Source organism: Gossypium raimondii, chromosome 12 (genome assembly GCF_025698545.1).
Source record: "Gossypium raimondii isolate GPD5lz chromosome 12, ASM2569854v1, whole genome shotgun sequence".
Taxonomy (NCBI): domain Eukaryota; kingdom Viridiplantae; phylum Streptophyta; class Magnoliopsida; order Malvales; family Malvaceae; genus Gossypium; species Gossypium raimondii.
This window is the reverse complement of record NC_068576.1, coordinates 16,329,922-16,345,557: the sequence shown is the minus strand read 5'-3', so window position 1 is coordinate 16,345,557 and position 15,636 is coordinate 16,329,922. Positions and strand designations below refer to the sequence as shown.

The 15,636-nt window shown below is 32.0% G+C and overlaps 1 protein-coding gene and 1 pseudogene across 1 annotated transcript; both read left to right on the top strand.

Moving 5' to 3' along the window:
- Positions 1-11,726: 11,726 nt before the first annotated feature.
- LOC105762018 (putative EG45-like domain containing protein 1) lies at positions 11,727-12,237 on the top strand. Its single transcript, XM_012579940.1, has 2 exons — positions 11,727-11,826; positions 11,957-12,237. The coding sequence occupies exons 1-2, from the start codon at positions 11,727-11,729 to the stop codon at positions 12,235-12,237; spliced, it is 381 nt and encodes a 126-aa protein (XP_012435394.1).
- A 2,506-nt stretch (positions 12,238-14,743) lies between these two features.
- On the top strand, positions 14,744-15,257 carry LOC105762017 (putative EG45-like domain containing protein 1; annotated as a pseudogene).
- Positions 15,258-15,636: the final 379 nt, after the last annotated feature.

Here is a 15,636-nt window from a genome sequence, read left to right as displayed (position 1 = left end):
TCATTGTAATATACATGATAGTCTACAGCAAATGCTGAACTTCGATTATTCATTAAACAATAATAAATAAATAAAAATCATCATCTCAACACCAATCAATCTCGTACAGCGCGTGATATAACCTATTGGCATGTCAATTGTATCCTATACTACGTTCATCGACTCAAAATATAAATATCGAACATCAATGATTCATTTAATTACTTCCTCAACTCATATTCATTATTATATACAATAATTTCAAGGTATTCAAAAATTCAATTCAAAAATAACATAACATTTAAATTTATACAAAATTAAATCGCATTTAACTTACAAGGGCTAAACTATAGAAATAATAAAAGTTTAGGGACTATTTTGCAAACTTTCCTTTTCCATGATTATCAACTTGATATTGATCTATAATATAATTTATTTCAATTATTAGCCTAGTATTCATATATTATTCAATTTAATACATATAACTTCCTATTTACAATTTTTCACTTTTGCCCCAAATAGTTACACTTTATTTAATTTAATCCCTAAACCCAAAAATTAAAAAATTAACCTTATTTGAATACAACCCATGCCAGCCAAATATCTAAGGCTTTTAAACAGCCCTCAATTTATCATTAGTTCACAACAATACCATGGAATTTTACCGTTTTAAAATTTTAGTCATTTAACATCAAAATCAACGAAAATTACTTTTCAAAGTAGTCTTATTTAAGAACCAAGCTTAAGAATCTATTATAAACTTTCATAAACACCTCAAACTCATCCATCACACATTCTAAAACATTTAATAATTTTACAAATTAGCCCCCGAGTTAGCTAGGTTACGCTAAAACGAATTTAAAAACACAAAATTAATGAAAAACAAGTGATAATATAACTACCATGCATGTAAATCAACCATGACTGAAGCTCCCTACCAATTTTAATGGTGATTTTGGTTTTGAATAACCTAAATGAAGAAGATGGAAATTTTTTTTTTTACTTCATTTGAGCTTATTTCACTAATTATTATTTTACCCTTTATAAATCATTTAAATTACACACTAAAACACCTATTAACCGTCCACCACATGAAATGACAGGTATAATTACCATTTAGGTCCTTTAATTTTCATTTCCATAGCCGTTAGTACTTACTAATAGTATGAATTAACTTTCGCAACTTTTACAATTTAATCCTTTTTAATTAATTAACAACCTAAATAATATAATTTCATAACAAAAAATTAATACTACACTAATGACCTTGTAAATATTAATTATTTAATACTTACGGACTAACCCATCAAAATTTCGGTCTCGAAACCACTATTTTCGACACCACTAGAAATCGAGCTATTACACAGTAGGTTAAGGCTGAGCACCAACTTCTTTTTGGTTTGTTACAACTTGTTTAATTTTCTTTGTGGAAATGGCAAGGGGTAACTATGGAATTCGTTAGTGGGTTACCCCTAACACCTACTAAGAAAGATACTATTTAGGTTATTGTGGATCGGTTAACTAAGTCTGCTCACTTTATTCCGGTCAGAACTGATTATTCTTTGTAGAAGTTGGCAAAGCTTTAATTTTTTTAGATGATTAGGCTTCTTGGGGTTGCAGTATTGATTATTTCAAATTGGGATCATCGATTTACTTCTCAATTTTGGAAGAAATTGTATGAGGCTCTGGGTACTCGATTGGATTTCAGTATAGCATTTCATCTGCATACTAATGGTCAGTTTGAGTAGGTAATTCAGACTTTAGAGCATATGCTTTAGAACTGTGTTATTGACTTCCGGGGTAGCTGGGGGGAGCTTCTGCCATAAGCTGAGTTCGCGTATAATAATAGTTTTTGGTCTAGCATTTAGATGGCTCCTTATGAAGCCTTATATGGTCGTAAGTGTCACACTCTGCTTTACTAGACCGAATTGGGTGAGAGAAAGGTGTTGGATCCTGAGTTAGTTTTTGAGATTAAGGATAAGGTTTGTTTGATTCGAGATCAACTTAAGGCCGTTTTTGATAGATAGAAGCCTTATGCAGACCTTAAGAGAAAATATATTGAGTTTGGGGTGGGGGATCCTATTTTCCTTAAGGTTTCTCCATGGAAAAAGGTTATCATATTTGGTCGCAAGGGCAAGTTAAGCCCTAGGTTCATCGGGTCGTATCTGATTTTGAGGCATGTTGGGTCGGTTACTTATCAACTAGTGCTACCTACGGAGTTGGACTGTATCCATGACGTCTTTCACGTGTGCATTGAGGTGTTATCAATCAGATCCTTCTCATGTGGTTTCAGTGGAGGAGATTGAGTTGAGGCTGGATTTGTATGTTGAGGAAGAGCCGGTTCAAATTTTGGATCGTGAGGTTAAGGTCTTGAAGAGAAAGACCATACCATTAGTTGAGGTTCTAAGGTGGAATCATAGTTATAAGGAGGCCACTTGGGAGCCTGAAGACTCGATTCGTCAACAGTACCCCCATCTCTTTGAGTCAGGTAAATTTTGAGGCTAAAATTCTTTAAAGAGGGGAGAGTTATAACGCCCTAATTTTCTTAAGTTTGGATTTTTAAATTAGGTCAAATGATTTAATTTGATTTAGTGGTTGAGTGTTGTGATGTGTGCATAAGGTACTGGGTTCGAGCCCTATTCTTTGAATTTTTTTAATTTTAACTCAATCACTTTCCTTGATCATTATACTTAAATCTTATTTCTGTGCAAGCTATGATAGAATGAGCCAGCAGGTTCAGTGGTAAGGCTTCGGCTTACCCCTAGGTCTTGAGTTCAAGCCTTGTTGTGCAGATAAGTGGAATCCTTTTTGTTTCTTGATATTTGTTAGAAATTGAGTTCATTTTGAATTCTAAAAATCTGGTGGGTTAGATTAGTATTAGAATATTTTATTTTTATTTTTAAAATTATCAAAAATCCCTAAAATCACTCCTCCGTTTTACTGCCTAAAATTTTCTACTCCCCCCTTTTTCACATTTCTTCTCTTTTATCACATTTTTTTTCACTTTTCCATCTTTCTTTCTTTTGTTTGTTTCCTACTTGCTGCCATTGAGTTATTGTGCATTACCTCTTGATTCTTTGTTTGTGATCGTAAATTCAAGTATAGTCATGTAACATTGATTTATTTTTTGATTTTAAGGTTTAACTCATTCTTTGAACAAGGTTAGTTATTAGTGTTTATTCTCATTTTTCATTGTGTTAAGCGTTCTTGTGGTCTTTGATTAGGCGAAGGGTGCAGAATTTTGGATCCTCCGGTGGAGTAGTCATTGTTTCAACGTTGTTATTTTTTGAAGTCAGTGCTCGTATGTTGATTTTAGGGACTATTTTCTTTTGGAAAATGTGATCTATTTAAGTAAAATTTTAGGTTAAGTTATGTTTGTTAATCGATGCAAGTTGATACCGTATGTAGGTTTCAAAGTGCGTTGTTGTGTGGTTGATAAGAACTATCATCAAGTGTATGAATCTAACCCGAAAACTAGACTAGAACTTGAAAAAACCCAAAAATAGAGGTTGCTTTTGAAACTGCTCTACATCACACGGACGTGTGCACCACCCGGAGATGTGGTCGACCGTGAGCCAGACCGTGTGGAGCACATGGGTGTGTGCGATTACACGAGTTGGCTAATTAGGTTGTGTGGGCCACATAGGCTGGCTAGTTGGGTCGTGTGGGCTACACGGGCGTGTGGGCCCTTATTGGTCAATTTGAAAGCCCAATTTGGGGTCGATTAAGAGACATTAAAATTGGATTCGTGGTTATTTTGTAAGCTTATAAAAGCATAAATTTTACATACTAGTATGCTTAGAAAGTATGATAAGTAGGATTAATTATGTATAAGCGATATGATATGACATGATCTGTATGTTAGGGTGTGCATGCCATACATTACATGTGATACGAATATATGTTAGTTTCATTATGCATGTGCATCGGGGTGGGTTTAATATGTGATGGAAGAAGTGTATTTTGGCAGTATTACTGCAAATTCTGACGGTTAAACTGCAACATCTATCCGGTAGCTCAACTACATATTTACGAGTGCCATACCACCACGTACTGGTGTGATTGGATGGATGGACTCATGTCTAATTGATGTGATTGGTTGGTCGGAGATGGTGTGTAGCGGATGAGGGGTAGGATTTGTTCTAATATGTTATATGTTTGAAAAAATATGAAATTCTGTTATGATATTTTTATATGTGTTATAAGTAAAATTATGTATGTAGGCCAAGTCACACATTGGGCTTCCAGCTCACTTTTCTATTTTGATTCATTTCAGGTGATTCTCAGACTTAGGAGTTGGTGGCGATTACGAAGTTGCGTTTAGAAATTTTTAATTTTAAGTATGTTTTGGGTTAAATAAGGACTTTACGGAATTTTGGACCCTTTAAATTATTTTGGGGTATTTATTTGATAATTGTTTTTGTCAAGGTCTACATAACTCATCATCTTTGTTAAAACATCAAGTTTCAAGGTCGTCTTTATGATTATAGTTCATTTACTTAGTAATGACCTTTAGGGAAAAAATGCAGTCAAGTCGCAAAACATGTTTATTTTCAAATTTGATTTCTTTATTGTGCAGCAAAAAAACATAAGTTTTTACTTAGACCCAATATCATGCAATTACTGGTTATTAGGTCAATTTATTGCAATAAAAATCATGCATGCAATTAAACCCAAATAACGCATCCCAAAATCCACAGTCCGAAAAGAAATAAAAACAATTAAAATTTGAACAAATATTAATTTAAATTTAAATTTAAATTTAAAACTTTAAATAAGTTCAGTGTCCGAGATGAGAATTTTGTAGGCCCAAATCCAATCCTAAACTCATGGGTTACCTAAAAAATTTTAACTAAGGGGGTAAGCTTCAAGAGCTCAATGTGAGTCTAAACAAGGCAATCGAAGAATATTCACAATTTCAATTAGTAAGACAATCAATCATCAAGTAGCAATTTTACCAAAAACTTATGGCATCAATTCAATCAATTTCTCAAATGTCATGTTCATGGCACAGTTATGCAATAATACAAGTCATACCCATACTGTCGACTACACACTACAAATCTCCTTAGAACTCGTCATCCGATCACCAAACAATTAGAGACAAAGCTCAATGTAGTGGAACCACTAATATCAATCTTGGAGTTAAAATTGCCAATTAAGGTTGCGAATAAATCGCTAATATCAATTGCAGACAAGCTTACAATCTCCCCAATACTCCAATGCAGTATACTAACTAACCAATGATTGCGGGTTTACCACCAATACTCCCTAGAACTCCTCTGTCATCCACAAAAACCAACCCCATGCAATGCAATATGACATGTTTTTCAATGAACCAATTCATGCTTATCATACTTTCCATATATCAATAACAAGGACATATCAATAACAAGGACATACTTTTATCCTTTGGTCAACTCAATTTCAATTAATGGCATGCTTACAAAGGAACAATACTCAATATTACAATCACCATATTTCAAGTCATGCAAAAATTTAATTCATGAAACATATTTAATAAACACACCGCTCGATTAATTTACTTACCTCAATCGGCCAATCTACCAATTTCACTTACCATTTGGCCATACACAAAATTTTAGCAACCAAATACAATTATAGATCATTATACAGTCATACAATACAATCACACAAAATGTTTAAAACCCACACCTAATTAATGCTAAACCAGTGTATTATCACTTAATCCTCAACTCCTAGATCTTAAGTCTAGAATGGGTCGATTTAATCTATACACAAGATGTCCAAAACATGAGTTAAAAATTGGTCCCTAATTCCCCTATAGGTTCGACCAAATAGAGGAATTAAGTTGAATCATCATTATATTCAATTTTTAAACTCACTACTTACTTTTACTTAATGCTGATCTGGAGCGTTTAAATCGATTCCTAACATAAAAGTAACACTTAAATCAGTAAAAATTAACCACCTATGGCCTTTAGAAGCATTTGGCCAAATTAAAAGAATTAATCAAACTAAAACGATGCTAGAAAAAAAATAACACTTATGCACTCCGATTTCTAGATCTAAGTTTATGATTTGAATGAAATCGAATGCACACCTAAACGGCGAGATAACGAGTTGTTTCAATAAGATAAAAGTGAGAGAAAATGAAAGCAAGAGTGCAGGAAAAAGGTGAACAAAACAACAACCACTAGTGGTGTTTTAAGGGGTGACAACACTAGAACAAGATCAGCAATGGTGAATGTTTTTTGTGACAAAAGGTGGGGTAGTTGTTGGGTACGGTATACAGTTCGAATCGCATACGAACATAACATAGCGGAAAATAAAATTGATATCCCATAAACTACCAAGGATCTCATGCAATACGTACAAATCAAAAAGGGAATAATGAAAATTACCTTGTTTTGTTAAACTTCCAAGTACTAACGCTTGATTTGAATCGGATCTCCAAAGTTGTTGCCTTGTTGGAAGATGACCACCCTCTACAAGTTTCCACACTCGAACGAACGACAAATGGTCAAATGGAATGGTAGTTCCAACTTCGTTTTCTCAAAACATTTTTGGTTTATTCTCTCAAACCACTAATAGCCAAAAACTTGTGTTACTGGAGAAGTGTACATAGATCACATATATATAGGGCTGGGTAAAACTAGATTTGAGGTTTTATATATATTTAAAAATCTTTTAAATAATTTAAAATCTCTTTCCTTATTTGATAAGGAATATAAAATTTTATCCTGAATTTTAAAACCTCTTTTAAATAATAATTGAAATTCTATTTAATTATCTTTTATTTAAAACTTTTTAAATAATAATAATTAAATTATGTTTAATTATTATTTATCTAAAAATCTTTTAAATTAAAATTCTTTTAAATAATAACTAAATTCTATTTCCATATTTGATAAAGAATATATCAAATCCTTTTGATTTTTAATTTTAATTATTATTTATTTAAAAATATTTTAAATAATAATTAAATTTTATTTCCTTATCGATAAGGAATATATCAAATCCCCATTTTATCTCGTTAATTATTATTTCTAAATTTAACAGAACAAAAGTACTATTTGCTATCATTTTGACTACAAATTTAAATTTCCAAAATAAAATTTGAATCAAAATAATAACTAATTATTACTCATAATTTAAAATAATATTATCATTTTAAATTACTTAAACAGAGCGATAAACTTAACCATTATTAGTCATTCTTAATGTGCGACCTTATAAGCTTAATTAACGTTGGCAATAGGCCCAAATCATATTTGGTCCTACAAGTCGTAAGTGGCCTCTAGCAAGACATTACGACTACCCAAGTTAAATGAAAGCTCATGATCCGAGACAACCTAAATATAGCTCATGACATAATCTTTTTGTCTCACGATATCTAGATAAAGTATAAGGCATGGATAAAGTCAACCTTATATCGTTCTATCTTTAATTTCTCAATATCCAGTTAGACTGACAAAATGAACGACATTCATCTCCATCAATTCATTCGAGCACGACTATGCATTTTTTAGTCTCAACCGCCGAGGGGTCCAGAGATATCTCTCTTATAATAAGAGGGACAAATTCCATCTTAGTCACTCTTATCTCACTACATGATTCTAATTATGTTCAAGCATAACTTTTATAATTGTCCGGTTAAAGACAACATTTGATTCTGTCAAAACATAAAATTCCTCATGTTGAGAACTATAGTGATTTTAGGTCTAAGGATTTAATGACACAACTGTTTAGAGATTTTATTTATGACTTTGATCCAAGTATTAATCTCAAAATGGGTTCGTGCAATATTCATTCTCAACAAATACATATAAATATGGTTTGTTTCTCAAACACATATTCATCACATGAATATCTATCATATTTTGTACTAATCTTAATTAATTGTTGTTCCCATAACAACGACCGATTAAGGACATTTAGAAATAAATTATTCAAGGATATTATTATATATTAAACATGCAAATTATAATAATAAAAAATTCATTTAATCAAAATAAAGCGTTCATACAATAGGCCTAGGGCACTATTACTAACAATCTCCCACTTGCACTAGGCCCAATTATTAATGTATCTCATACTTATGAACCTAGCATGATGATCTTGCTCTGCTTGTGGCAAAGGTTTACTCAATGGATCAACAACATTGTCATCTGTTGGAAATTTCCATATCTTAACATCACCTCTCAACAATTTCTCGAATAAGATGATAACGTCTTAGAATGTGCTTGTATCATTGATGTGATCTAAGTTTCTTAGCTTGTGCAATAGAACTAATATTGTCACAATAAACATCAATAAGATTTGTGATGCTAGGAACCACTCCAAGGTCACTAATGAACTTCTTGATCCAAATTGTTTCCTTTACTACATCATATGCTGCTATGTATTCAGCTTCAGTTGTAGAACCAGCAATAGTGTTTTGCTTTGAACATTTCCAGCTGACAGCACCACCATTTAAACAAAACACATATCCTGATTATGATCGGAAATCATCTTTTTCGGTTTGAAAGCTTGCATCTGTGTAACCGCTTACAACTAGATCATCTTCCAAACTGCCATACACTGAGAACATATATTTGGATCTGCTTAAGTACTTAAGTATATTCTTTTACAACTGTCCAATGACTCTCACCGGGATCTGATTGGTATCTACTCATTATGCTTAAAGCATAAAAGACATCTGGCCTAGTGCATAACATGGCATACATGATGGATCCTATTACTAAAGCATAAGGAATTTTACTCATGTGGTCTCGCTCATCTTTTGTGTTAGGACACTAAGTCTTGCTAAGATTAATATCATGAAACATAGGCAAGAATCCTCTCTTGGAATCTTGCATACTGAACCTTTTTAGTATTTTGTCTATGTAAGCACTTTGACTTAGCAATCAACCTTTTAGATCTATCTCTATGGATCTTTATCCCAAGGATGTTGGTTGCATCACCTAAGTCTTTCATTCAGAAACACTTCCCTAACCAAGACTTGATATTCAGCAAGGTATGAATGACATTCCTAAAGAGTAAAATGTCATCGACATATATGACCAGAAATGCAACTGCACTCCCACTAATTTTCTTGTAAATACAATGTTCATCTTCATTTTTGGTAAATCCAATCTCTTTGACTGATTAATCAAAACGAAGATTCCAACTCCGTGAAGCCTACTTCAAACCATAAATGGATCTTTAAAGCTTACATACTTTACCAGAATTCTGTGGTTGTACAAAACCCTCTGGTTGTGTCATGTAGACATCTTTAAGTAAGTTTTCATTAAGAAACACAGTTTTGACATCCATTTGCTAAATCTCATAGTTAAAATATGCAGCAATAGAAATGACAATTCTGATGGACTTAAGCATTGTTACAGGTGAAAAAGTTTCATCATAGTCTATACCATGAATTTGTTTGAATCCTTTTGCAACTAACCTTGCTTTGTAAGTATGCATTTTGCCTTCCATGTCAGTTTTCTTCTTGAAAACCCATTTGCACCCAATGGTCTTTGTACCTTTAGGTGGACCGGTCAAGGTCCATACATGATTATCATAGATGGATTGCATTTCAAACTTTATGGCCTCCAACCATTCTTAGAGCCAAGATATGACATAGCCTCTTGATAGGTAGTGGGTTCATCTTGAACCACTAACATTATTTCATGGTTATAAGTCACAAGAAATCCATATCTCTCAGGCTCATGAAGTGCCCTATCAGATCTATGTAATACTTGTGTTATTGGAGAAGTGTCAACAATGGTTTATTGACTCTGAGTATCCAAAGGTGGTTCAATGTAATTTTGTGGTTCTCAAACTTCTTCAAGTTGTATCTTGCTCCCATTGATTCCTTTAGTAATAAATTCCTTTTATAGGAAAACACTTTTTCTAGTGACAAACACTTTTTTCTCTGTGGGATTGTAAAAGTGGTATCCCTTAGTTTCTGTAGGATACCCCACAAAAAGACATTTGCCTGATTTGGGCTTCAGCTCATTAGAAACTAGACGTTTCACATAAGCCTCACAACTCCAGATCTTAAGAAAAGACAACTTGGGCGTCTTATCAATCCACATCTCATATGCTGTCTTTTCAACTGCTTTAGAAGGAACTCAATTTAGTGTGAAAATCTGTCAAACTCATCATAGATCGAACCATATCTAATAAGGTTTGATTCCTCCTTTTTGACACACCATTCCATTGTGGTGTTCCAGGGGTAGTTAATTGTGAAATAATTCCACAATTTCTAAGATGATCATCAAACTCTTGGCTTAAATATTCTCCACCTCGATCAAATTGAAGGGCTTTTGTTGTCTTGGTAAGTTGGTTTTGTGCTTCATTTTGAAAGGGTTTGAATACTTCAAATTATTCAGATTTATGTCTCATAAGGTACACATAACCATATCTACTGCAATCATCAGTAAATGTAATGAAGTACTTGTAACCTCCTCTAGCTATTGAACTTAATGGTCCATATACATCTGTATGCATTAGGCCCAATAATTCATTAGCCCTTCCACTGCGTCTAGTAAAAGGATTCTTTGCCATCTTACCTAATAAAATTATAAATATATAAATATATAAAAGAACTAAAATCTCAACTACAATAAATATGGACAAATGGGTGCCATTTCAATTTAGACAACTTTCTACCTAGGTTCATTATTGACGTAAAAACTTCTGTATATTTTTTATTAATTTGTAAATTCTATATATTTTAAATTTCATAATAATAACTTGATATTTTATAAAACAAATTAAAAACATATACACTTACTAAAAAATACATTTGGAATGATTCTGGACAAATGGTTGTTTAGACTCAGATCCAGGTTCATTCTTGATGTGAAAAATTTACACTTTTATTAATTTATATATTTTTAAGGATTTTTAATTTATTTTAATTTATATCCGCTATGTAACATATTGAGAGGTTGCCATGTGTCATCATCGAGTTGGTCATTATGCCACATCAACACAAACTAACTATGTTAGTGCAGAGGTACCAACCTGGGTGACGAAATACAAGTTTAGGTACCACCTAGGTAAAAAAAAAGTCTACGTACCATGTACTTTTGGATAAGTTCAGGAGGCAAACTACGTATTAATCCTTTAAAAAAATAATTTGACTCTTTTTTTAGTGTTAGTAGGCAAATTTAACCCCAAAAAAAGAATAAGGGTCAAATTGACAAAAGATATAAACGTTAAAAGCTAAATTTATCATTATGCATTTTTTATCATCATATTTACTGATAAAAAATTTTCATTTTATGTAAGATTTACAAAATCTGTACTTTCTTTACAAAATTGATGTACATTAATTGAAAACAATATAAGAATTACTTTGTGTTTGGTGTAAATGTTGAGAGAAAGAATGTTCCCAGATTATTCTTGGATTATATGGTGTATGATTTTTTAGTGGTGGGATATTACATGGGTTGTGCCAAGAGATGTACTACTTAATTAGACTCTCAAATACATCATGGCAAGGGATCCATCACTACTTTCAGGGTCGAGTAATGGTATCGCTGCACCAACTCAGAATTTAGTTACGGTTTATCACTCTATTTTAAGCTATATAACAATTTAGTGATTAATTTTGTTAATAAAAGTTTATTATTTGCAAAACCCCAAAAAAAGAAAAAAAAATTACCAATGACTCAATAAAAAGTAGATAATTAGCCTATATAAGTGGACCACTCCTACAGTTTAATTGCTCACAACACATACAATCTAAAACATCGAAAGCTAATTAAGCAATGGAGAATTATATTTTGATTTTTGTTGGTATGGTCGCCTGCCTTGTCTCCTTTGCTTCAGCAAAACCAGGGATTGCCACCTTTTATACAAAATATATTCGTGAGTATTGTTTTCTCTAATTTCTAATTAAGCCCATCGAATTTATAATCAAAATTTGAATTATTCCTTAACTAAATGCTTTTATTTGAAACAAATATATAACTATGTTATATATTGGGGTTATTGGTAGCTTTTGCATGCTTCAAAAACCAGGATCACGGAAAAATGATTGTTGTAGCTAGTGATGCACTGTGGAAAAATGGGGCAGTGTGTGGGAAAAAGTTCACCGTGAAATGCACCGAACACCGAAATGGCGTACCACATCCATGCACAGGCAAGAGCGTTACTGTGAAGGTCATTGATCAGTGTCCGGGATGCCCATCGACAATGGATCTCTCAAGAGAGGCCTTCGAAATTATCGCCAAGCCAGTTGCGGGTATCATTAACATCGACTACAAGAAGTATGCGTAAAACATTTCCTTCACATCTCCATTACTTCTTCGGTGATGAAGTTGCTTTGTTTAATGCAATAACATGATTTTTTTATGTGGTTTTGTAAGCTTAGATAATTTTGGCACACAATGAAAAAGTGAAGATTAAGGAAAAAAGTTTGTTTTTAAATACCTTTTGTAATAAAATAACATTTCCTTTACTATTAAATTCCATAGTAGTACCTAATACTTAGATCAAAATATAATTTTTATTGAGTTATGTATCGACTCTTTGCCTAAAGAGTTCATAGAAATAAATCAATGTTTTGAATACAATATTTATATTAATATACAACTTGAAATTAATTGTTTTAGCCAACCACGTCATTGATTTAATGGTAAACTTGCATGGATTTCAAATTATTTGGCATGATATTAGGATTTGATCCTGTGTTTGTAAATTCCTTTACCTTATTGAAATGTATTTGTTCACTTATATAAAAAAATTAGTTGAGTTAGTATGATAAATTATGTAATATAAAAATTAAATTTGAAAAATATTAAATTTGAAAAATACTGACATGTAACGTGACAAAATTATATGTACATAATACATATGCTCGAATATGTTAAAACTACATAAACAAACAAAATTAATGTGGAAAAACCATTTAAATTTATAATACACAAAATGAAATTGCCTATTAATTGAATTTGTAGCAACATTTTCTTTTTTGGATAAATAAAATTAGTATTTATTTTAAAAAGTCATCGGGTTAAGTTGGACCCGGTATAAACTTAGGATTGAAACATATTTATTCGAGGTTAAAATTTTTAATTGTATTTATTGGATGAAGTTGGTAAATAATTAATTTATACATTTTTGGTGATTGAACTTCTCAAAACAGTGGGTTTAGAGTAAGTGAAGTAAATGACACTGGGAATGCTCAAAAGTCAGTTGATTGCTTTTGTTCCTTATAAATACATTTTTTTGTTCACTTCAAATTACCAAATCACTCAACCAATTTGAGCAGATTAGTGAATTAGCAAAGAAAAATGTTTGGTCTTGTTGTTTTTGCATTCAGTTGCTTTATGGGTGTGATTTCTGCGGTAAAATTTGGTAGCTTTGTTGCTTACAGTATAGCTTTGATTTCTTGTGTCCTTAGTGTTGTTTCTCTCTTCATATGAAGCAGATAATGGATTACCTATGAAGAAAATTGGATATAATTTCACAGCTTTGATGATATGTGGAATATATTCCATATATTGTTAGCATCTTATCTTTACTTATTATGGCTGAATAAAATTAAATAGTTTTTACCTTTTTTTTCTATTCATCTTCTTTTATAAATATATCTATAATTGAAAATATTTCAATCCTTTAGCTTGTATTTTACTTTTATATTATCTATATATTTTATTTTATGCTTCCAAATCCAATTCACACATGGATATAGATAAATAATTCATTAAATTCTTTTATTTGAAACATTCACTTTGCTCTATTACTATTATTATGGGATACTATCTATGAATGAAATGTTAATGTATATAAAGCCTTGGATGGTAATCATTTTCACAATATCTATCTGCTAGTAAAGTTAGGATTAGTAAATTTAGTATTATAATTATTTGATGGATGCTTAAAATACTAAATTTCAAACTTTTGGAATTGAAAACGAAAACTGCATCTAACTCCAATACAACAACATACACAAAAGTAGAAAAGAAAAATTATATACTTTTATTATAAAAAATTATTCTTTTGAATGTGCAAAATTTTGTTAAATTGTAAAAAAATATTAAAGGTCCATGTGTTAATATCATCATATAGGTCAAATTAGAAGATAAAATTAATGGTAAAAAGATAACATTAAAAATACATACAACTAAAAATAATCAAATTATTGTGTGATCAAAATGGTAAACATGAAACCAATCTAATTCTTAGATTCAGGGGAAATGATTGCCTTAAATGGAAGAAACCTGATCACCAGACGATCAAAATTAATTGTGACGCTTCTTGGACGAGTGAATCAAGATGGGCAGCCATTGCGGCTATTGTTAGGGACTGCACAGGGAAGGTTATGGATGGCTGTTCGAACCTATTTAGCTAGAGCAGTAGAGGCGATGGCTGTTCAGTTGGGAACCAAGCTAAGTTAGAACTTGAATTGGGAACAAGTTCAAGATTGAGACGTCGTGGGAAATCATGATCTTCACGACTTACACCACTACTGTTGCTGTTAAAACAATCTCCTGTTCCATTCACCTTCATCAATGGCCTTACCAAATGTTACAATAATCTCTTCGTCAATTTTTTTTTTTTTTGGTGTTCATGGGTGTTTCAGTTACAATCTATCACTCTCTCTTCTAAGCTCTGTAACAGTTTAGTGATTAATTTTGTCAATAAAAGCTAATGAATTAGTAAACCACCCAAAAAAAGAAGTTACCAATGAGGCATGCAATTAGCCTACATAAGTGGACCACTACTATAGCTTAAGTGCTCACAACACATGCAACCTAAAACATTGAAAGATAATTAAGAAATGGAGAATCATAGTTTGTTTTTTGTTAGTATGGTTACCTGCCTTGTCTCATTTGCTTCAACAACATCAGGGATTGCCACCTTTTATACAAAATATGTTCATGAGTATTGCTTTCTCTAATTTCTCCTAATCAAGTCCATTGAATTTATAATCAAATTTTGAATTACTACTTTTCCAAATGCTTTGATTTGAAATATATATATAACTATGCTATATATTGTGGTTGTTGGTAGCTTCTGCATGTTTCGGAAACTAGGATCAAGGAAAAATGATTGTCCCAGTTGCTAATGCACTATGGGATAATGGGATAGTGTGCGGGAAAATGTTCACTATGACATGCACAATACCCCGAAACCCCATACCACATCAATGCACAGGCAAGAGCGTTACTATAAAGATCGTTGACCATTGTCCGGGACGTCCATCAACCATCGATCTCTCTCGTGAGGCCTTCGCCATTATTACCAACCCTGTTGCTAGTATCATTAATGTCGACTACAAGGAGTATGCATAGCACATTTCCTTCACATCTCCATTGCTTCTTTAGTGATGAAGTTCCTTCGTTTAATGCAATAACATCATTTTTCTCTGCCGGTTTTGCAGGATTTGAACAATTTTGGCACCCAATGCAAAGAGTGAAGTTTAGGGATAAAATTTTTGTTTCTAATTTTTTTTTGTAATGAAATAATATTTCCCTTCCTAATAAATTCCCTAGTAATACGTAATAAAGATATCAAATTATAATTTTTTACTGGAGTGATGTACCGTCTCTTTACCTAAAATTTCTCATAAATAAATCAAGGTTTTGAATACCATATTTATATTATATAGAACTTAAAATTAATTGAATTATTATGATGATTTATGAAAAATAAGAAATAATTTCTATATAT